Source organism: Chiloscyllium punctatum, chromosome 3, assembly GCF_047496795.1.
Source record: "Chiloscyllium punctatum isolate Juve2018m chromosome 3, sChiPun1.3, whole genome shotgun sequence".
In the NCBI taxonomy this organism is placed as follows: domain Eukaryota; kingdom Metazoa; phylum Chordata; class Chondrichthyes; order Orectolobiformes; family Hemiscylliidae; genus Chiloscyllium; species Chiloscyllium punctatum.
In genome coordinates this window covers 139,572,831-139,597,586 of record NC_092741.1, presented here as the reverse complement: position 1 = coordinate 139,597,586, position 24,756 = coordinate 139,572,831, and the positions used below count along the sequence as shown (strand labels likewise).

The 24,756-nt window shown below is 37.9% G+C and overlaps 1 protein-coding gene across 8 annotated transcripts in view; it reads right to left on the bottom strand.

Annotated features, from left to right (window-relative positions):
- LOC140465695 (kinase D-interacting substrate of 220 kDa-like) overlaps positions 1-24,756 on the bottom strand; it is a 149,387-nt gene that overhangs the window by 76,240 nt on the left and 48,391 nt on the right. For all 8 annotated transcript variants that reach the window (XM_072561336.1, XM_072561353.1, XM_072561359.1 and 5 more), the window contains exons 11-15: positions 19,733-19,831; positions 16,378-16,555; positions 6,127-6,291; positions 3,702-3,881; positions 641-806 (exon numbers count right to left, since the gene is read on the bottom strand). In XM_072561336.1, coding sequence (XP_072417437.1) covers positions 641-806; positions 3,702-3,881; positions 6,127-6,291; positions 16,378-16,555; positions 19,733-19,831 — 788 coding nt within the window. The remainder of the gene's footprint in view (positions 1-640; positions 807-3,701; positions 3,882-6,126; positions 6,292-16,377; positions 16,556-19,732; positions 19,832-24,756) is intronic.

The following is a 24,756-nucleotide window of genomic DNA, read 5'->3' as shown; positions in this document are numbered from 1 at the left end:
TCCCCACATCTGCAGTCCTCACTGTCTCCAGGTTCCAGAAGAGTGATGGCTGAGCAACAAATGAGAAGTTCCAAAGTTCCTAGTGTCTGTATCCTTAACCTGGAAAATGTTTAAACTAAGTACAGACCTGCAAGAAATTAAGTGTTTCTCAGCCATGTTCTATAAAAACATGGCAATCAAGTTGCTGTGCAATGCAGAGGAGGGGAATAAAAACTTATGTACCTATAATGACAGAATGTAATGAGAAAACATTAAAGTATCTCTTAAGTTACACTCTTAAAAATAGTCATTGTTTTTTAACGGCTACCAATAATTTTGAGTTGACGACTCATCAGAAACACCACAAGATGAAGAATTGGACTGGAAACACATCATAGTTTAAAAGATATATTCATGAACAACCAAAACATTCAAGAAATGATAGACATTTAAATTATTTGCAGTTCTAAAGAACAAACTTAGTAAGCTATTTATTTTCAGTCTTATTCTAAACTATCTCGGTTCACTAATTTTTCTTCAAACTATACAATGGCATGTGGAGAGCAATGAGCAAAGATGGCATCCAAGATTTTTTTAAAAATTTATGGAAACATCAGGACTGAGAAAGCATTATTGAATGGCTGTTAAAATCGCCCTTTACCTGACAGGCAAGGCTTTGGAGGTCTGTTCTGGGAGTTCTGGTGGATTCACAAACATCAGTTTAAGCAACAGCTCCAGATAGCTGATTTGCCGTGCAAGTTTGGTACTCAATACCCAGACCCAATTCCAATTTTCTCCCTCTTGTCGACCACCAAAGTAAACAATTGCTTTGAAAATGAAAAAAAAAACAATGCTTAAGTATGATGAATTCTGTTACAGTTAAGATCACAAGCACTGTAGCGTAATCTTGTACCTTTGAGGAATGTCAATCAAAAACTGGATGGAGTTGTTGGACAATTACTGGGAAAAATTACATACAAGAATACATAAAATTTTAAACACACTTAGAAAGACGTTATCATATAATCCTTCCTGTTCTCCGGCAGTAGATATGGACAAAAACCAACACTCCACTAAAACAAAATACATTAAATCTGTGGATTCTAGAGAAGATTACCAGTTGGGAACAATGTTTAAAAGGAGACTAAGAATGAAGATACTAAAGAAAATGCTACATCTCACTGGGGTTAGGTGCTGGAAATTAATTCCTGCAATTTCTGGGAATGTCACAAAAGATATAGATTTAAACAAGTATGCAGAATTCCATAATTTACATAAATAGAAAACAAAAGAACTGCGGATGTTGCATATCAGAAACAAAACAGTTCAGAGGAAGGGGCACTTGACCTGAAACGTAAACTGATTTCTCTCCACAGATACTGCCAGATCTGCTGAGCTTTTCCAGCAATTTCTGCTTTGTTCCCCAATTTACATATATTTTAGTCCCAGGTGGACCTGGCTATTGTGTTACGAATTACTACTTACTACAAATAATTAGGTTCTGACTACAGATAACAATTATGAACAACTGACAGATGACTGAACTAATCAAATTTTAACTCCCTTATAAAGTCTACCGCCCACCCCCACACACACTGATATGGTGGGCTGAGGGAAAAAAAAGTTAAAAAAATGTGGTGCTGGTAAGGAAAACAGGTGGTCAGGCAGCGTCAAAGAAGCAAGAGAGAGAACATTTTGGGCATGAGCCCTTGCTGAAGGGACTATACCCAAAACATTGGCTCTCATGTTCCTCAGATGCTGCCTGACCTGTTGTGCTTTTCCAGTGCCACACTTTGACTCTGACTCTCCAGCATCTGCAGTCGTCACTTTCTCCTGAGGTAAAGACTGTGAAGGCAGTTCAGTGGTTTCTATTCACAGGGTTCGCCAAGATAGTCCTTTTGGACATGCTTCTCCAGATACTTTCAATTGCTTGCAGAAGATACAAGGTGGTTGATTTACACGAATAAAGTCTGTGGCTTATTGATTAACAACCTCAGCTTACAACAACTGTTGAGGGAGATTCACATGTGTTTTCTTCAGACTTACAATGGTTTTCACTGTGCAGTATAGAAACAGTTCCTGCCCTTGAGGGGATCCAATGGCTTTTCCCTCAAACTTTCACACAAGCTGTTCAATTATTGGTAGACAGGAGGCCTTGGTCATCAGCTACATGTTGCCAACCAAAATTCTATTTGCACTCAGTCCGCAGGCTACAGCTCATCTATAACTGGGCTTCCACTAGTATTTGAACAAGCAGCTATGTCAACGGCACTTACAATGAGGCAACTTGTTTTTCAAAAGTTCAATAATCTTTCAACAATCCTTGGCTTTTAAACCTTTTCCTCATTTTAGTCGACAATCCAAATACAGAAAAATAAAATGATTAGTCTTTACAATAAGTCATCTTTCATGTATAGATTACTTCTTCCAAATAGGCAAAGACTGAACAAATATTCAAGACAGAAACTGCAAGGCAAGGGAATCAAAAGATTATTGGTCATAGATGGGAATATGGAATTGGAAACTCAAACAAATCAGACATGGTTTGCTGAATGCAGAGCATGTTCAAAAGAGCTGAACGGCCTCTTTCTGTTCTTAATCAGTGTGCTCATACAAAAGAAGAAGTGCACCATGAGGAAAAGAAGAGAAACCAACTACAAGGATGGAGGTGGGAAATTAAAGTATTCTCTCAGGTGCTAAATCTATCCATTTAGCAAATACATATCTTTATTCAAGAATCAGTCACAAAAGAAATAGATTGATTACTTAGAGGACAACTCACTATAAAGTTAGTGCACGGCGTGTCATCCTCAAACTAGATCGTGGACAAATATCAGTTAGAATATTGTGTTTAATTTAGGTTTCATCACATGGTGAGTGACACAGGCACTACAAAAGGGAAAGGAGAAGGCCACAAGAACTGGTTCCCAATTTAGAGCATCTTAATTTTTAAGCTAGTCTAAAAGAATTGAGAGCCAGACTTCAACAATTAGAGGAGTTCAAAGTTTGAACAATGATCTTATCAAGGAGAAATGGTTATGTTTAAGTTTATAAATAGGTTAGCAAAGCACTGAAGCCACAGGGGAGGCAACAGCACAGTGGTACTGTCACTAGACTAATAAGCCAGAGGTCCATTTTCAGTTTACGGATTCAAATCACAATGCTGGAAGTGGAAACTAGTCATAGTAATGGTGACGATAATTTTCATAAAAGTCCATCTGGTTAACTAATGTCCTTAAGAGAAAGAGATCTGCTTCATGCAGACTCCAGACCTACAAAAACATAACTGGCGCTTAATTACCCTCAAAGTGCTATAGCAACTCAGTCAGTTCAAGAACAATTAGGTAATTATATATTTCAACTTTACAACTTCGCACCAAACCTCAAAGCACCTATAACTATCACACCAATGAAACAGGCAAATTTAGTTTATAAAGTTCTTTGAACATTAGGTAAAATCCAACACATTTCCTTTTGTCATGCATCAGGCCAAAGGAATCAGCAACTGAAACATGGCATCAAACAATAGAGAAGTTTGAGGTCAACAAGGAGAGGCAAATAAATTATAGTAACACTGGAAAAAATCAAAAAACCTCCATGTTATTCCTACGTAGTAATATTTCCATTTCCAACAGCATAGTTCAACAAGACCATAAAATTGATATTTGATTGCCAGGGGCACAAACAGACAAATAAGCCATCAAAAATTAACTCACGCATACCAAAGAAAATGTAAATAAGTGCCAGTAAGCTCAGTCCAACTGCTGTGCCAAGCTTCAGATCAACTGCAAAGCCAAGAAGTACTCCTGTTGCTCCACATATTAACAGCGTAATGAACACCACCAACCAAGAAAACTGGAAGAGGGGTTCCACTTGCTGACCAGCAAATGTCTTCATTTCATCTGAAGAGTAAAACTAAAACATTAGCTCTCAATGCATAAGATTAGTACAATTATTCACCAATTTGATTTCAGATGTTTTGTCTATCCACATAGATGTCTATATCTTAATTCCACATATCTATGATTGAAAACAAAACTGGGCTTAAAACATCTTTAACCAAGAATTTATGATCCTTCTTCTAGTGCTTAATGCTCTTAAAGCAAATACTAAACACCAACATTCTCAATATTATACTTTTTTTTAAGCTGCCTCCATCAGCATGAAATACAAATAATGGCATTGTTCTTCCACACATCTTTGGAACACTGACTTAATCACATCCGAGCTTGAAATAATTGCATCTTATATTTTCAACAACATAAATTCAGGGAACTTCCTGTAACTGACATTACAAGAACAGCCCAGAATGGAGGGATAATATTTTCTTCACATTTCCAACAAGACAGAGCAGTATTTTATTTTGCAACAAACCTCAAGTCAATTTATTATCTTCTTAAAAAGAGGGAGAACTTAAGTAAGTATCAATCCCCCATCCCTGCTCCCCATCTCCCTCGGTCTTTCTTCAACTTTAATAATTCAATTGCAAAAAAAAGTGCATAAAATAACAAAAAAAAACTGCAAAGGAGGATGGGAGATCTGTGATAGTTGGGGAAAGGGGATTAAAGGTTGGTGAGATACCTGTGGTATCAGAGGGTTGGGGTGACTAAGCTTTTTATCCACAGAGCCTCTACTGAGAAAATATCCGTTCATCCACAGGGTTTTGCAACACAGCAATTAGGCCTCAAAAATCAGCAGTAATGCAGTGCCCCCCGTTAAAAATTTAAAGGTGTCAGGTATTTGTCAGCACTCAGTTCAAGCTCCATGGCAGTCATTTATGCGACACAGTTCACAACTCCACTGGGTTCACAACCCACAGTTTAGGAAGCTCTGTTCTACCCAACCGAATTTGAACCAAGGATATCTAAAATTTGTTTGCAGTGAATACCAATATATTATGCAAATATCAATATCTAATATATTTCAAAAATATCAAACATAGTTTCAATCTGTTTACAGTTATCTCCATCACTTGATAAAGTCCTAAAACATTAATTGTTTTGTTTTTTTCAAAGAAAATGAAATTGGTACAGCTGCATTCACTACTAATCTAATCTAGTCTATGTTGTAGCAAATCTACCAAATTTTATCAGATACGAAACGGATTGTCAGCATGAATTAGTGAAGGGTAGAAACAACTGATTAGTTGAATTTTGTGGGAAGGCTTGGGGGTAGGGGGAAAGTTATGGATGTTGAAGATGGGGAACAATATTATCAATGATCTATGTGTGGGGGATTGAATGCAGTCTTGTGACAATGGGCTGATAATTTATTGAAAGTTAGCAAAGTAGGGACAATGGGAGTGTATTCTAATTGGCTGAAATATGGAAAGTGACATTCCCAAAATCTGAATGCAGCATCAATTTTTCACCATGGATATTAATGATGTGGATGCAGGAACAGAGCAGGTCGTAGAACAGTGGCTGGAACTGCTGCCTCACAGTGCCAAAACCAAGGTTTGATTCCAACTTTAGGCAACTATCTGTGTGGAGTTTGCATGTGCTGCCTGCGTTTGCATGAGTTTCCTCCAGGTGCTCCAGTTTCCTCTCAGTCCAAAGATGCAGAAGTTAGTTAGATTGGCCATGATAAATGCAGGGTAACAGGGATAGGATGGGTCTGGGTGGGCTTCTCTTCAGCAGATGAGAGCAAGATTATGTGTGGGATTCTATGATTCTCTAAATGCTCTGTTTTCATTACAATGGAAGATCTACTTTAAAATCATATTAATGAATTGTTTTAAAATGAAAATTTAACTGAAAGGAAATGGGAGATGAAGCTGCAGGTAGCTTGTACAGTCTAATTTAGATAAATTTAGATTTATCTTTTCTACATCTAAATTTTTTTAACAGGATTAGCAGCTGACAAGCTTGGGAAAAATGTCAAAGTTTGGAATAGTTTAGATCAGACATTTGTGGAATAATATAGAATAATCAAAGTTCAGGTCAGATTCACAAAAACTAAAAAGATAAGGAAATTGGCCAAACCAACATGCAAATACAAGGATGTGAATAACTACAAAGGAATAGTCTCAATTATTTTATATCAATGGATGACAAATTCCAATTATATATGGAAGCTGAATAGATTAAATATTTTGCATCAAGTAACAATAAACATCAATTCTCTAGACTTGCAATCACATCCTACCTTCAAGCTTTTTCAAAAGGAAAGATTTTCCACTTCCCCACTGTGCATAAAGTCCAACACAAATAGGAGGTTGCATAGTTGGTTCACTCAGGATGTCTGCCAGAGCACTGCTGTACAGGTCATAGCCCAGCATATCTCCATCCGTCTCTGAAGGCGACAGATGTCCTGCAAATTTTGTTTTTTAATAACAATTATTTATTTTTAAACTAGAAGATATGTCAAAAGAAACAGAAAACAGAAAATACTTCAAATGTTCAGCTCTGATAGCATCTGTAGAGAGACAGAGAGAAAGAAAATGGTTAATATTTCAAGACAATAGCCTTTTCACCAGCTCTGATGCTATCAATTTGAGAAACAAATCTACGTCAAGTAGCAAAGACAAATAAGAATGATAAGAACTACCAATCAACTGATATTTAACTATGAGACGCAAATGACAGACGTAGCTAGTTATGAAAGTTAAATAATTGAGACAAAGAAAGGAATCTGGAGAAATGAAAGCCGACAGACTGTCATATGTTACTAGCATCCTGAACCTATTCAATTCTTTTTCCTTGAATGACTCCAATACAAGTCCACCAATCTAGCATAATAAAATTACTGAAAGGGAAGTATATAGTGAAATAATGTTTCATATTAAAGCTTATAATGTAATTGCAGCTTCCTCTGAGCACATGTAATCTTCAACACTGGGGATCCAGCAGAGTAGCTCAATGATTGACTTGCTTCCATCATCCAACTATAAATAAGATTCACTGTGATTACAAAGAAATTGGATGCCCTCTGGTAAACATTGCAATTTTAAAATACCGTATATACGCAAGTAATAGTCAAATTTTTTTAGATTACATTAGTTTCCCTACAGTGTGGAAACAGGCCATTTGGCCCAACAAGTCCACACCGCCCCTCCAAAGAGTAACTAACCCAGACCCATTCCCCTCTGACTAGTGCACCTAATACTATGGGCAATTCAGCATGACTAATTTAGCTGACCTGCACATCTTTGGACTGTCGGAAAAAACTGGAGCACCTGGAGGAAACCCACGCAGACGCAGGGAGAATGTGCAAACTCGACACAGACTGTCACCCAAGGCTGGAATCGAATCCCGGTTCCTGGCGTTGTGAGGCAGCTGTGCTAACCACTAAGCCACAATGCTACCCTTGTTAGAATTTTATAGGTTTCTGTGAAATACCATTGATTCTGCCAAACTCATTCTTGCTGGAAACAATTATGCTTGAAGAAAGTGAGGACTGCAGATGTTGGAGATCAGAGCTGAAAAATGTGTTGCTGGAAATGCGCAGCAGGTCAGGCAGCATCCAAAGAGCAGGAGAATCGACGTTTCGGGATTCCTGAAGAAGGACTTATGCCCGAAACATCGATTCTCCTGCTCCTTGGATGCTGCCTGACCTGCTGCGCTTTTCCAGCAACACATTTTCAACAATTGGCCTATTCGCCTGGAGCTCTTTGGTGCAAAACAGCCAATTGCTGCCATGATGCTCACTTACTTCCCTTCAGGTACACATATTATCCCTCCATATCTGAGTCAAGATAATGATCATTAAGGAATCAGGTAGTGGTGGTAATAGCTGAACTGAGCACCAGTTTGCAGATCACTGTTGAGTAGATGCCACTAGATGGAACTACTGAATACCTTTTTAATTGCTTGTGGGTTGTGGTTCATTTATCACTGGGAGATCTTCCAAATTACCAGGCCTACGACATTATTATAGGCTGCACTGCAATAACATGGCTCAGGACCAAAATGATCTCAACACCTCAGGCACAATGCTTTCAAAGTTACAGAGGTTGAAAATGTTTTATCAGGTACAGTTTATAATGAATTGAAGACAATTTTCATGTTCTGCACTGTTAAAAGTCTGCAATACGTAGGTAGATTTCAGTCTAATTTTGTTTTGCTTAAATAATTGAAAAGAAAATTAGTTTTTAAAACAACTGTCCAATCCACATTGCCAGTTTATTGTCTGGACAGCAACATCAGAACCTATCCCATGAGATAATTAGCTGTGATTCAGGGCAATGGATGCATTTTTCCCATGTGGAACTATTCTACTACCAAGACCTATCATCTGACATGTTGAATGACATTAACATAACATTATATTCTAGACATGCTGGTATAATTTCTCCACCAAAATATAGGCGGAAGTGCTGAAAGTCATTATGTGGAAATGTAGTTAAATATACGTCTGAAGGAAACAATTTCTAACATTGCAAATTAGGTCAACCTTCTTCAACTAAAAAGATCTCAGTTTTTTAAATTAAATAGTGCAAGACTCTGACCTACCTCTGGAAGAGAATTAATTAACATTCTCTTGTAGTACTTCAAGAATCCCATTTAGGTTGCTTATGCTACATTCTATATAGCTGTCATCCCACTGCTTCTCTAAAAGGGCAGAGAATGACTTTGCTGTTTATAAAAAAAGACTTCTGTTGCTCACGAAATGGGCTTTAAGTCAAGGAATTCTCCACATCAGCCCAGAAATTCCAATCAGTGTCAGAAACCCTTTCTTTGACCCTGATTGGACTGAAAACTATCTACTTACCTTTAGATCAGTTCTGCACTAGAGATTCCTAGACTGGAACCTCCTATGCAGGAAACATGAGAGTCAGAAAAGATCATTGCATAAACTACATCCCTTATTACAGTATGGGTACCATGCTCTGAGGCTTAACTGTCAGCAGTATAACTGACATAAAAAGAAACACAAAGAACTGCAGATGTTGGAAATCTGAAACAAGATCAGAGTGTTGGAGAAACACAGCAGGTCAGGCAGCATCTGTAGAGAGAAAACAGGATTAATGTTTTGAGTCCAGTGATCCTTTTTGACAGAATCTGAAATATTAAGCCTGTTTTTTTTTCTCTACAGATACCGCTGAACCTGCTGCGTTTCTCCAGCTTTCTCTGTTTGTGTTTCAGTCAGGCAGTTACTGTGAAACTGCAAGTACATAACATCATGTGGAAGTAGGGCACAGAGTGGCAGGTAGGGCAGATGGATAGAATGCTAGGAAAATGGATCAAGACTTAGGGTGAGATGGGGGAATCAAATACTGTGTGGGTAAGTGGGTGGAGGAGATGGGATGTTCAGTTTAATAGTTATCAAAGAGTTAGTATAGGCTTTTAATTCTCTAATCTTTTCTGGGTAACTATTGCCTCATGTGAGATGGAACCCTCTGAACTCTAAAACTTGAAGGAATTTTTTCCAGAGGGTTTCAGACACAGGAGATGTGCCAATTGGAATTTAAATTTCCTGGGCAGTTTCCCTGAAGTCAGATGCACTGGGATTTTCCACTGTACTGTGTGCAACTCCAATCCAGCCTGCAGAAACAACTACTACCGTTTTTTTAAAAATAGATTAATTGTATAGCAATAAACGTGAGGAAATTTCATTTTCTTTCTAAATTGAATTGTTCTAGACTGCCACCCTTTTAACAATGATTCAAACTGCCCTGTTTCTCAGAATATGATTTGGTAGAGGTCCAATGAGTTGTCATCCAACATAATTTCACATTCATTTTAATCCAGTTTAATAAGGCAACAACAGAATAATTTATTCCCTATTCCACAACATTCAATTCAGCACAAAATTAGATAACTGGCTCTGCTATTACCTTAAGGGAGTTTAATTGGTAAGTAGTTGTTATACATAAGTGTCTGGGCCCATTGCCATTTGTTATCTATATCAATGATTTGGAAGAGAATATACAAGGCATGATTAGTAAGATTGCAGATGACACTAAAATAGGTGGTTTTGTGGACAGTGAGCAAGGTTATTAGATATTGCAGCAGGACCTTGATCAGCTGGAGAAGTGGGCTGAGAAATGGCAAAGGGGGTTTAATTTAGGTGTGAGGTGTTGCAGTCTGGAAAGTCAAATCAAGGTAGGAGTTTCATAGTGAATGGTAGGACCTTAAGGTGTGTAGTGAAACAGAGGGTTCTTGGTGTTCAGGTGCACGGTTCTCTGAAAATGGAGTCACAGGTAGACAGGGCAGTGAAGGAGGCTTCTGGCACACTGGCTTTCATTAGTCACAGCGTTGCGTATTGAAGTTATATAGGATGTTGGTGAGGCCGTACTTGAAAATTGTGTTCAGTTTTGGTCACCTTGCTATAGGAAGGATGTTATTAAACTGGAAAAAGTGCAGAAGAAATTTACAAGGATACTGCTAAGACTCAAAAGGTATGAGTTATAGGAGAGGTTGGACAGGTTAGGACTTTTTTCTTGACAGCATAGGAGTCTAAGATCTTATAGAAGTGTATAAGATCATGAAAGGCATGGTAGGGTGAATGCACTTAGTCTTTTTCCCCACAGTAGGGGAATCAAGGAAGAGAGGGCATCAATTTGAGGTTAGAGGGGAAAGAATAAAAGGGAACCTGACTGGTAATTTCTTTACACAGAAGGTGTTACGCATATGAAATGAGCTGTGAGCAGCAGTGGTTGAGGTAGGTACATTAACAACATTTAAAATGTATCTGGACATGGATAGGAAAGGTTTCGAAGGATATGAGCCAAGTGCACGGAAATGGAGTTAGTGAGGATGGACATTTTGGGCAGCATGGGCCAGTTTGATCTGAAGAGTCTGTCTCCATGCTGTAGGATTCTATGACTCCACGAGATGAAGAAAGTCCCAGGTTAGAACCAAATAACGATAGCTGATCTCTGGTGATAGATGAACAAGCTCAGAACGTACTTTTGGGATAGGAGGTGGAGGGACATATGCATGTACCAATAATCGAGACAACACTGAATTCTGACTTCTGCCACTCTCAGCCCCCCAAGATGGTCAGCCTGTTGACACTGTCAAAACTCATGAAAAACTGTTATTTGGGTAAAATACTGAAAGGTACATGGTGCACAAAGAAATAGATCCCAAATGATAAACCTAGTATATAATTTCAAGTAAATCATGTTTTTTTCAAACCATGAATCTGTCAAAATCTCAAAACTGAATGAAAGCATCCTATTCTTAAAATGCCCACAACTGAAACACATAGTGGAAATAGCTAAAAAAACAACAATTTTAAATGTTATGCAGCTGACAACTTAAGTGCTGTGATAATTGCAGACAGACTCTTTGGTACAGTGGTAGTGTCCTATCTCTGGACTGAGAGACCCAGGTTCAAGTCCCACCTGCTCCAGAGGTAACTAATAACATTTCTGAACAAGTTGATTAGAAAAAACGGTTAAATTTAAAAATAAAATGCAGACAGAGGGGTCTCCTGTGCAAAGGCAGTGTCCCCTACTGCTGGGTCAGGAAGCCCAGGTTTAAGTACCACTCCAGAGATGTGCAATCACATCTCTGGACAGAACGATTGGGAAAAGATTTGCAATTTCAGAAAGAGGGTTCTTGTGGTGTAGTGATAGTATCCCTATCTCTGAGCCAGGAGGCCAGAGTTCAAGTCCCATATGCTCCTGAGGTACATAATACTATCTCTGACCAGCTGGATCAGAAAATATCTAATTTCAGACAGAAGCAGGTGCATTGAAGATCTCTGACAATTACTAAACTTTGATCTTTCCACCCACTCATGGGACTTTATTGCAATTAAATAATAATCTCAAATTCAGTTTAGTAGATTCTGTAAATTACAGAATTGAAATTTCACGAAGACCTTTTGTTCGACAATTTTTTTGTTGAGGAATCTCCAGCAATTACCAATTCACAGGCAGTACGTTTTAAAATTAATCTTGTTCCAAATAAATGTTAAGACAGTAATAAAGAAACTAGAATTCCCCTTTAACAAGAGAAATGTTATCCCTTCTGTGGTTACTGAAGATATGACGAGGATTTGGTTGTAAAGAACCAATTGAGACACAATCACAGGAGAGCATCGTCAGGCAGCAAATTGTTTACTAAAATCTGTTACAGGATTATGTTGGCAGACACAGACATAGTCAAGCTGTAGGCTGCACATAATCTATTCCTTGAAAGAAGACACAAATTATTTCTCAGTATGCTTTGGCCAGACTTTGTTGGAGGAATGTCACACCATCATTAGTGCACCACAATGACACATCAACCAATGTACAGTGGAAAAATCATATTTACATAACTGCATTTGCTCTAATTGGTGGGACTGCATAAAAATAAAATGGATTTGAGGATCAATTAAAGGTGTGTTAGAAGAAGTGTAAATGGAGCCATGCCTATGATCATACATAAGTGGACTAATCTCAAATCAACAAGGACAGTCTTCCAAACATACAAAACATCAAATATGGGACACAGTCCTAAATATTTTGTGCTTTGTTGCCTTGTTCCTGTTTTGGGTGTAAAATAAATAGAAGCAATTGTTTTAACATCATTTGCTGACAGTTCTTTACATTGAATCAATCAATCATTCGTGCAATATAGCTATTCTATTTTGGTTCTTCAATAATCTCTCAGCACTGGATGTAAACCTTCAGAGAATCACGTTTGATTGTTCATTCGCTATGGCCCACAGAACGGCCTTACTGAGAAGCATCCTCTCCCGCAAGCAGCAGTACTAAAATAGATCATCTGGTCTTTACAAAAACGTTATGTGCAGAAGCCTATTATATGCAGACTGATTGCTGGTTTTCCTACAACAGTGACTGCACTTGCACTTCACAGGCTTTAAAGCCCTTTGGACATCCCAAGGTGTCCTACATAAATGCAAGTTTTTTTTTCCTGATTGGATAGGTCAGATTCTCTATTTTTGTTTATTTTGTTGGAGGTAAAGTAGTCAGCCTCTTACCTTTCAAACTTCTACATTTTCTTCCATTCTTTCTCACCTGACCAGAACTGACTGGAAGTTTGGCATGTCTTTAAGATATTTTATATAGATTCGATTTATATTAAAAAAGAACCAATCAACTGGAATATTTAATAAATACTCTTTATTATGCATCAGGACTACACACTTCATTGCTCATTCTTGATGTTTACAATATTTGCTGTTTAGCTATCTCCTGTTCTGAACTGGTTATTGTTCTTGTTGCATTCTACCTATTTGCTGAAAATTATAAAATTAAATAACTTTTAAAATGCAAACAAAAAAATTGATAATTCACCCACATTTTTTCTCTTTTTTTGTATCCTTGGTGTATTTAATTTTATATGCAAATCAAGGGTGAGGAATTATTACTAAGGATGTTCAAGAATATTATTCCCTAACTTCGTGCTATATTTTAGAATTTAAAATAAATTTGTAACAGTATGTCTTGAGCTAATCAACAAAGGGTTGGTAAGTCTCAACTCTGTACATAATAAAAACATCTGTGTCAGAAGCATTTCAAAATTGCAATGCCAATGTTCAATGTAACAGAAAACATTTTATTTCACTTTGAATCCAATGAATTGCATAAACACTCTGGACTTACAACAGAAGTCCAGCAAACATTCTCCATAATTTCTTTCCTCTCAGTAACTACCAGTTACAGATATTCCTATTCATACACTTTACAATACAATACAGTACAGGAACAGGCTCTTTGGCCGAACAAGCCTGTGCAGATTCCTAACCCTTATTTAGATTGGCTACTTATTGCCCATGCACGGTATCTATTCCTCTGTTCACCTCATGTTTATGCGACTACCAAGATATGCCTTAAACATTGCTAACGTACCTGTTTCCACCACTTTCAGAGCAATGCGTTCCAGACACCCACCACGCTCTGTGTAAACAGTTTTTTCCCAGTCTTTGCTCCTAAAGCTTCCCCTCTCACTGTGAACCAATGTTCTCTTAAAGTTGATCTTTTAACCCTAGGAAAAAGCCTTTAACTATCCACTCTAAGGCTCTCTTTTGTAGATCTCTATCAGGTCACCCCTCAGCCTCAATCTTTCCAGTGAAAAGAACCAGAGTTTATCCAACCCCTCCAGACCAGGCAATATCTCAGTAAATCTTCCCTGTGCTCTCTCTAACGTATCTCTATCCTTCTGATAAGTGGTGACCAGAACTGCATGCTGCTTGGCCTCTGATGCACCTTCCAAAACAGTTGAATTTTATGACACAGCAATCTCATCAAGATATTCAATTAATATTATAAAATGAAGATCAATGCAATTTACAGCTATTATTTAAATTTGGGATGTGATTTCAGATTTGAATTACTACCACTGTCATTCTTTTAAATTATATCCATTAAATTGTACTGATCAAGACATTTCTAATTATGCAGCATTATTAATTTGGAAATTTAAAATTGAAAAATTAAAATTCCCATACTCAATTTCAGAACGGTCAGTGTTTGTAAGAATACCAGTTACTAAGTGAGCTGCGTAATTAATGTAAGATATTCAAGTATTTATGATTGCAGTTTAAACAACATTAACTCAGTGATGATAAATATTGTAGTCAACTGCAAATACTTGTTACTAGTCATGTAAAAGGACAACAAAGATAAGGATTAAGCTCAAGCAGCTTAAAATCATGAAAGTCCTGTCAGTGTTGAAATTAATCCCCAATAATATTTTACATTTTACATTTGACACTTATTCTGTTTTTCATCTGCAGCTCTTGCCAATACAACTACCAACTTACTTCATCACAATATATTAATCAAGAGAACAAAGAACAAGGAAAATTACAGCACAGGAAGAGGCCCTTCGGCCCTCCAAGCCTGCGCCGACCCAGACCCACAATCTAAACTGTCACCTATTTTCAAAGGATCCTCTGCTCCCTGCCCAGTCATCTATCTGTGCAGACACATCTTAAATTACGTTACTATGCCCGCCTCTACATCTCCGCTTGCAACGCGTTCCAAGCACCCACCACCCTCTACATAAGGAACTTTCCACGCATACCTCCCTTAAACCTTTCCCCGCTCACAATGAACTCATGGCCCCTAGTAATTGAGTCCCCCACTCTGGGAGAAAAAGCATCTTGCTAGGCATCCTGTCTATAACTCTGATGATTTTGCAGACCAGTCAGGTCTCCCCTCAACCTCAGTCTTTCTAATAAAAATAATTCTAATCTACTCCATCTCTCTTCATAGCTAGTGCCCTCCATACCAGGCAACAGCCTGGTGAACCTCCTCTGCACCCTCTCCAAAGCATCCACATCCTTTTAGTAAGGTGACGACCAGAACTGTACGCAAACATGGCTGAACTAAAGTCCTATACAACTGTAAAATGACCTGCCAATTCTTGTACTCAGTATCCCAACCGATGAAGGAAAGCATGCCATATGCCTCTTGACCACTATCGTCCTGTGTTGCCGCCTTCAGGGTACAATGGACCTGAACACCCAGATCTCTCTGTACATCAATTTTCCCCAGGGCTTTTCCATTTAACCATATAGTTTGCTCTTGAACTGAATCTCCCAAAATGCATCACCTCACATATTCCCAGACTGAACTCCATCTGCCATTTCTCCTCCCAACTCTCTGATGATTAAATAACTGCCAGAATTACTTCAGGTGAAATCACAAAGTGGCATACAATGGATTAGCAGAAAACACCATTATGGAGTTTACTTTCCTCCCACTATGTTGACCTCTTCACAGAGCATATGAAATGAACTAAAATATGATATGGCCTGTGTTTCCAGGTTCAAGTTATCTGCAAAAGGTCCAGAATTCTCCAATCATAGCAGACCACTTGGCAGGGAAGTGCACCCAGTGTCAGGAGTGGCAAACTATTCAATATATGTCCAAGAACTAAGGCCCAATGCAATATCTGGGAATGAAAGAGGCCGCTCGTCTTTTTAAGTTACATCAGTCTGCTATCAAAAGTTGATCAATGCATGTTTACAGCAGTTAAAGATGACTTAACACCTCATGTCTTTCTACCTAATTTCACTGGTTGTTCTTCAATTATGCAAGATCCTTAGCAAGCACTCGACAATGTAAAGTGGTAGAGACAAAAACTAAGTTCTCTTCTCTATTTATGTACTCCTTTATGTTAGGGATAGCTGCACACAAATCATATTTCCCAGTCAGTCTCTAAGTCTAAAATCTTTTAGAATTTTGACTCCAAGCAACAAAAATTATAAATGAAAACGCGATGTGACTAGTTACCTGCTAGAAGGAGGAATTATGATAATTGTTTCCCACACTACCTAGCTAAGGAGAGGAAGCCTAGCATCATACAATAGCATCACAGCTGAAATTAGTTCACTGCACACTGGCTTTCCTTAAACTCAACACCACCCTAGAAACTAGGGTGTACCATGAGAAAAGCACAATGTATCGTAACTTAATGAAACAACTTTGACCCATTTTACAAACCCAAAAGCTTAGAAACTGCACAGTTAAATATGCAAAGCTCTTACTTGCTCCAAATATCTGAGTCAAAATGCTTTTCTGATGGCTGCAATCTATGTTGTATGGAGTTTCACCCGCTTTGTTAGGTCGATACAGTAGACGGCCATCTTTAGGATTCCTCAACAGCAATTCAGCTAATTTTCTGCTTCTTCCACGGATTGCTATGTGAAGTGGAGTATCTCCTTTCTAAAAACCATAAATAATGGAAGCTTTAGAAAAAAAATTTCAACACCAATTCAATCACAGATAAAATCTTGTTAGCAAGACACACTAAAGACAAATTTATATAAAAGATAATCAGAACATAATTCTGACTGCAGAATACAGTTAAATATCCAACAATGTAAAAAACAGTCAAGATTTTACTTCCAAATAGTAACATTAAAATGTACTGATGGCAATCAAATTGTGATTACACTTAAAAAAAAAGCGTCATATACAGGTCGCTCTGCATTCCATTTATGCAAATTCATTATAGTTTGATTAATGGAATTGTAGACACTGTTTCTAAAGCATGAATTTTTAAAGCGTATATTGGCTATAATGAGATTCTGGTCCCATTACTTTAAATGGTGCTGCTATTACGCGATTTTCTTATAACACAGGGTTTCACAAGAATGCAACTACCACGTTATAGCGGAACTGACTGCAAGTAAAAGACTCAAGCATCTTCAGTATTTACATGTGTACTACTCAATGACATTTTCGGCATTAGGAGTGCACTAAATTTACAGTAGCAGTGCTATTGTAGAACACCCAAATGTTCAGTCAAATGATAAAAGTCAAATTTTCTTAGACAAAATATTTATACACATGTACATTTAAGCACTTAAATGCATAATTAATAAGGGGCCTTTACAGCTGAACAATATTGAAGTGAGTGAAAATTAATTCATTGCTTGAGGCTTGTTCATCAAATAACCAGTTAGAGTCATAGAGAACAAATCAAATACTACTTAAAATAAATCACAGGGAAGAAAACTGCTTGTAAACCATACTTTGTCAGTTCCAAACCCCTTCCCAAATAATAATCTCATGAAATAAACAGATGAAGTGTTTGTCTGCAGCTACGATGAAACATAAATTAGACAGCTCAGTTGGAGAGTAGGAGAGGAGAAAAAAAGAATGGCAGTTTGTTAAAAGTAGGCAAACTTTAAAAATTAGGAAACCATACAAAACTCAGAATATCACAATACAATACGGTATTATCTTTACACACAAATAAATCTCAATTGTGCCTTTTGTTTTAATAAAGATAAGCTTCCATACAGAAATATGTACAAAATAAATGTATTCCCAACTTTAAAAAAGTTGTTAATCCACTTAAGATCAAAAAACTTGAATTTCCTTAGAGCCTGCACAGACTGCTCAACTCTAGAAGTGAGGTGACAGACTGTCCTTGACACTAAGGCAACATTTCACTGAGTATGGAATCAATGGAAATCAGGAATCAATAGGAATCTGGAACCAATGAAAATCAGAGTAAGCTTCCAATGACTGGAGTCATACCGAGCACAAAAGATAGTTACGGTTGTTGGAGATCAACCATTTTAGCCTTGGGACACCAATACAAAAATTTCTCAGGATAAATACTTTCTAATCAATCAATTTGTTATGACACATTTCTGGAGCAGTTGGGACTTGAACCCGTCTTTCTAGCTTAGAAGTAGGGACTTTATCACTGCACCACAAGAACCCATAAATTCCTCTGGATAGCCATCTTCAGCTGCTTCAATGACTACCTTTCCATCATAATATCAGAAATGAGAATGTTCACTGATGATCACATAATACTTAGCATCAACTGAAACTGCTGATACTGAAGTAGTCCACACACAACTTCAAAAATTTACACCCTCCATCACTAGAGTAAGAATTTCTGCCACATCTACAAGATGCATTACAGAAACTCACCAAGGCCCCTTGACACCAGGGTCAAGGTATCACCAAGGACAAGAGCAGTAGATGCAGGAGAACACCATTACCTGCAGGTTTCCTTCCAATCCACAAACTATCTGACTTGGAACTTTACTCTCTGGTATTGCTGGGTCAAAACTCCCCCAACAGCACTTGCATTTCCACCACAGACTGTAGCTGTTCAGAAGACAATTCACTTTTAAAGGATAACTTTGCATGAGCAATAAAATGACAGCCTAGATAACAATTCCATGAACAACAAAAAATCATCACAGAGTGGGTTTTTTATTCCATCCAAAAAGTCCATCTGGCCTCTAATGGTGAAAGTATGATCAGAAAATATATGAAGAAGTGAATGCCCATGTTAGTATCCCTAGCTAGGTTGAGGCTGAAGGAAGAAATTCTGGCTTAGATTATTTATTCAGGATTGTCAATATTTGATCTTAATGTGTTGCCATCCAGAGATTATATGTGCAAACCTGTTGAGGCCCAATTCTAAACTAAAGCACACCAGTTTTGTGAGAGCTTATCCTATTGTGCAGGCATTGAAGAATTAATTGCTAGCAATTCCTCTCTACAGCAAGTAGTTAGTCACACTTCTAATGATGACAAAAAATAAAGGTTAAAATGTAAATTACCCATCTGCACTCATAGAACATTACAACATAGTACAAGCCCAGTGAAACCAATCCAAAGCCCATCTAACCTACACTATTACATTCTCGTCCATGTGTTTATCCAATGACCACTTAAATGCCTGTAAAGTTTGAGAGTCTACAACTGTTGCAGGCAGTGCGTTCCATGGCCCTACTACTCCTCGAGTAAAATAAACTATCTCTGACATCTATCCTATAGATATCACTTCTTTAGGAAATCTCCATAATGGGAAAAGATTTTAAAAAAGGGGCAACTTTTTCATACAGAGGGAGATGCATGTATGGAATGAACTGTCAGAGGAAGTGGTGGAGTATGATGCAACTACAACATTTAAAAGGCATCTGGATGGGGAACGAATGGGAAGGATTTAGAGGGATATGGACTAAATACTGCCTAATAGGGCTACATTAATTTAGGATTCCTGGTCAGCATGGATAAGTTGGATCGAAGGGTCTGTTTCCGTGCTGTACATCTCTATGACTATTACTTTCTAAATGGTCTCTGCTGGAGAGACTTTAATTTGGCATATTCCACGGTGTCTGTTCAGACCCCTGACCAGGATGTATCACACAAAGTTTTTGTGCTGTCCGTCTCGATGACTCAGTTTGCGCTGTGTTCCCAATGATTTCAAAATAAAAGTTACAATCCCACATAACATTTCACTGAACTATTAATTTTCAATTAACGGCTTACAACTTTCCCAGTCACGCCCTGTGGTTGAACTTGAAGACAACAATTGCAAAATGTTGCAGAAACGATGCTTATCAAATTAAATGCAAATTATGTTACCTTATCTGCTGCAGACACTTTGGCTCCCTTATCCAACAAAAGTTCAACTATTTCAATATTTCGCATTTTAGTTGCCTTAATGAGAGGCGTCTCACCATCCTGAAAATGCAATAAACATTTATTTCATTTTAAAATCAGTGTATTCTATTTTAAATTGCCAAGATCCCCAAAGAACAATGTTTTCATATAGTACATCACTGGGGAGTTGTAGCAATTCTCAAAAGACTGCTACACATAATTCTATGCTAATCACCCCAAAAATAGGGAGGAAAAGCAAAAAGACATAATCAATTAACTTAATCTGTGCTTATTCACAAATCTTTTTGACATGAAAAATGGGGTCTGAAAGAAGTTTTCAAAGTCATGAGGATCCTGGACTAAGTAGATAAGGAGAAATCGTTCCCACTTGTAAAAAGATAGAGAACGAGAAGGCAAAGACAGAAGTTAATTGGTACGAGAAACAAATGCACTTAAGAGAAAAAAAAATGCTCACAGTGAATACAATAGGTTTTGTAGTGCATTACCTTTAAGCGGGTACAGGCAGGTTCAATCAAAATATTCAAGGGAGCATTAGATGATTCTTCAGATAGAAACAGTGGGCATGCATAAAGGTAAAAGATTGGAAAATAATACTAAGTGATAATGATCAGTCAGTCAGCTAGTGCAGACCCAACGGGTTGAAAGGCCTCCAGCCACAGCAAAAAGATTCTGTGAAATAATATACCTCTGTGAACTCAGTTATTGTCAACAAATAATGGAAGAGTAATTTGGAAATGCTTTAAAAGGACAGTGTGGTTCATTCAGTATTGCAATGTGAAATATCACAGACTGCTGTGGCAATATTTTTCAAAAATGAAATTAAAATTAATGACCACAGAAATACCAATGTCTGAAAACAAAAAAAGTATTTCTAACTAAGTACATCTAGGCCAGATATGGTACAAGCTAAATGCAGGTAAAAGCTCTCTTTAGCCTCCCTCCAAATTCCACATGACAGGAATATTCTTTTGTAGGTTAATTATTCCATTTTCCTACTAATCACTCTTATGGCTTCTGTCATGTAACTTGTAGGAGAATCTCAGGCATAGAGGTCATACTCTCAGAGAAAGGGGTTGCCAGTTAGAGAAGAAATTCTTCCTTACCCCTGCCTTAAGAGATTAATGAATCTGTGAAATTCTTTACTGCAGATGCTGTACAGGCTGAAATATTCAAGATTGACGCAGACATTTTTAATTGGTAAGGCAATCAAGGATAATGGGGAAAGGGCAGGAAAGTGGAGTTCAGGATTACAGATCAGCCATCATCTTCTTGAATTATACCACAGATTCAACAGGCTGATTGACCGACTTCTGCTTGTATGTCATGTGATCTTATGTTTCCCCTGCTTCCATACCATCATACTGTTCAGTCTACATATTCAATAAAAACTAGCCAGCTCTCCCTTCATGGATATGTAATTAGTTTTAATATACTTGTCAGTCATTGGAATTCTTATTATTCATTTACTAGCTATAGGCATCACTGACTAGGCCATTAGTTATTGCCCATGAGAAGGTGGTAATGAGTGTCTTGAAATGTTGCACTTCAAGTGGTGCAGGTGTGCCAAAGTGCAGATGGGGAAGTAGTTCTAGGTTTTTGACCAGCAACGCTGAAGGTACGGAAATGCAGTTCCAAGTCAGGATGGTGTGAGGCTTGGAAAAGATCTTGACAGTGATAAGTCTATGTCTCTATTGATAGGCTCACTCGTGAAACACGGCTGAGAAACAACCACTGATTAGAAGAGATCTTCTTCCAAAAGCTTCCACTTCCACACCATGTTTGGAACCAGTAGATTGGATTTTGATTCACAGGATGTCTTTTACACAAGCCTGATCTAAGTTCTACAAACTAGTTGTAAATGTGAAATGAAGGTGGGGCAGTCTATGAATGCACTGGCACTGTTGTCACTGCACAAACTTACGTGCCTGCACAAACAAATCCTGATGTGGTAAATGTAAAAGCCAGCTAACATTAACACCACATTGTGCCAAGACTGATTGCCGTTTTGATGTTCCAAGTAACCACTCCATTTCTAGAGAGTTGATGACTCATTCCCAAATTGCAATTTCTAGATCATCTTCCTGCTACAATAATTAGCACCTATTCAGCCATCAACTTCTTGCTGATTAGGTATCTAGATTGCTAGTTAGCTTCTAAAAATATAGTTCTCTTAATTGATAACCACGGTGGCACAGTGGTTAGCACTGCTGCCTCACAGCACCAGAGACCTGGGTTCAATTCCCGCCTCAGGAGACTGACTGTGTGGAGTTTGCACGTTCTCCCCGTGTCTGCGTGGGTTTCCTCCGGGTGCTCCGGTTTCCTCCCACAGTCCAAAGATGTGCACGTCAGGTGAATTGGCCATGCTAAATTGTCCGTAGTGTTAGGTAAGGGGTAAATGTAGGGGTATGGGTGGTTTGCGCTTCGGCGGGTCAGTGTGGACTTGTTGGGCTGAAGGGCCTGTTTCCACACTGTAAAGTAATCTAATCTAATCTAATCTAATTAGCTTGCACTCTTAGTCCAAAGCAATGAATGTGGCTCTCAGAACAAAATTTAAAAATCACATGACACTAGATTATAGTCCAACAGATTTACAGAACAAGCTTGGTTATTCGAACGAGATAGTGGGGAGTACTTTGTTCAGATAACTGATTGTTCGGATAACAGATAACGTTTTTATGGGACCTTGAGATCTTGTTTGGATAATCCGAAATTCAGATAATTGACGTTTGAATAACTGTCCTACCTGACGAAGGAGCAGCGCTCCGAAAGCTTGTACTACCAAATAACCTGGTGTTGCATGATTTTTAACTCTGTCTACCCCAGTCCAACATCGGCGCCTCAAACATTTGTTCTCAGAACAAGCACAGTGAGGACAAGTCTTTCAATAAGACATCAAAACAGTTGACCTGATTCAGCATTTAAAGGCTTTCCTGTCTGTCAGTTTCATACCCTATCAATAGCTGCTGTGCTCTCATAAGTTTCTGACAGTTTAGGAAACCAAGTAAAAATTGAGAATAATTCAAATAAAATTTTCATTTATTTCTTCAGACCTACTATCCCCACGCACCTCCAGAGGCACACTAGCTAAATGCCAGGGAATGGGATCATATCATATTTTAGCACTGGAAATTTTCAATATTTTAGTCCCCAACCCATTCCAAACAGATTCCTTTCCCACCTTCCACTCCTAAACCAGGCCTTAAAGGTTAAAATTCACCACTAAATAAGTAAAAGAATGGGTGCATTAAAGACAGAAAGGAACCGTTTTTAAAAAAAATTGTAATATTTAAAACTTGGAACGATTCACAGCCTATAAACAGTGAATCTCCACATTTACATTTCTTAACCATAAAAGATTTCCTAAGAAATGGTGACCATAACATGGAAGAATTTAGCATTCAGTTTGAGGGTGAGGAACTTGGGTCAGAAGCAACAGTGCTAAACTTAAATAAGGGTAATTACAAAGGAATGAGGGCAGAGCTAACTGGAGTGGTCCGGAAAAGGAGTCTAGCAGCAAATATGGGAGAGGAAAACTGACAGACTTTAAGAAAGCAGCTCACGGCTCACAGCAAAGACATATTCCAGTGAGAAAAGGAGATTCTTGGAAGTGGTAAGCCATCCATATTAAAGTTAAGGATAGAATAGGATAGAAAAAAAAACTACAATGTCGCAAAGATGAGTAGTAAACCAGAAGATTAGGAAAGTTTTAAAAACAAACAAAAGCTAACCAAAAAAAAGGAAGAAAAATAAACGTTCAGGATAAATTTTCAAATTATATCAAGATAATCAGCAAGCACTCTTAAATTTATAAATAGGAAAAGGGAAGCCAAAGTGAATAAGAGTTATGCAGAGGATGGGTGGGAATAATAATGAGGAACTAGGAAAAGGCAGAGGAGTTGAATTAGTACTTTGCATCAGTCTTCACAGCAGAAGACACTCATTGCATTCTGAAATTACTAAAGAGCTAAGGGGCAAAAGGACAATAGGAAATAAATATAATAACTATTAGTAGATAAGAGGTACTGGGGAAAATAAAAACTGATATACCCTCCCCTCCCACCTGATGGGACTCTAGAACATTAAAAAGTAGCTCGAGTGTTAGTGGATACATTGGCAGTAACCTTTCAGAAATCCTTAGTCTCAGAAGATTGGAAAACTTTCAATTTTCAAACAAGTATCTACGAACATTAAGCCAATCAGCCTGTTATTGGGAAAATGTTAGAATCTATTGTAAAAGATTTTATAGCAGAGCACTTTGAGATACATAAAATGATCAAACAGAGTCAGCATAGGTACATGAAGGGGAAATAATGCCTTACAAATTTACTCATTTTGTCTGAAGAGGTAACAGGCAGAATAGATAAAGGGTAAGCAGTAGATGTAGCATGTTTGGATTTTCAAAGGCATTTGATAAGGTATCACACGCAAGACAGCTTAAGATGTCCAGTATATTGGAGGAAGTATCTTAGTATAGTTAGAGGACTGGCTAATTAATGGAAGGCAGAGTTGGGAAGAGGGGGACATTTTCAGGATACCAACCTATAACCAGTGATGTGCCATAGGGATCATTGCCAGGACCTAATTAGTTACAATGTATATTAATGACAGGATGAGAAATGCATTATAGAAAGTTTGTGACGACACAAAAATAGGTAATAAGGCATGCGGTAAAGATTATAGAGTCTGCAGAGGGATACGAATAAGTGACTGGGCAAAGACTTGACAGATGGAATATAATGTAGGGTAATAGAGAAGCTGAATATTATTTAAATGCAGAAAGACTGCAGAAAGTTAGAGATTTGGGAATCATCATCCATGAATCACAAAAGGCTGGCATCCAAGTTCACTGGCTACTAGGGAAGGCCAATGGAATGTCAGCCTTTATTTCAAAGGGACTGGAATATAAAAGTAGGAAAGTTTTCCTAAAAGCATACAAGACACCAGTCAGAACACTGGAATAATGTGAAGTTTTGGGCTCCTTAGCG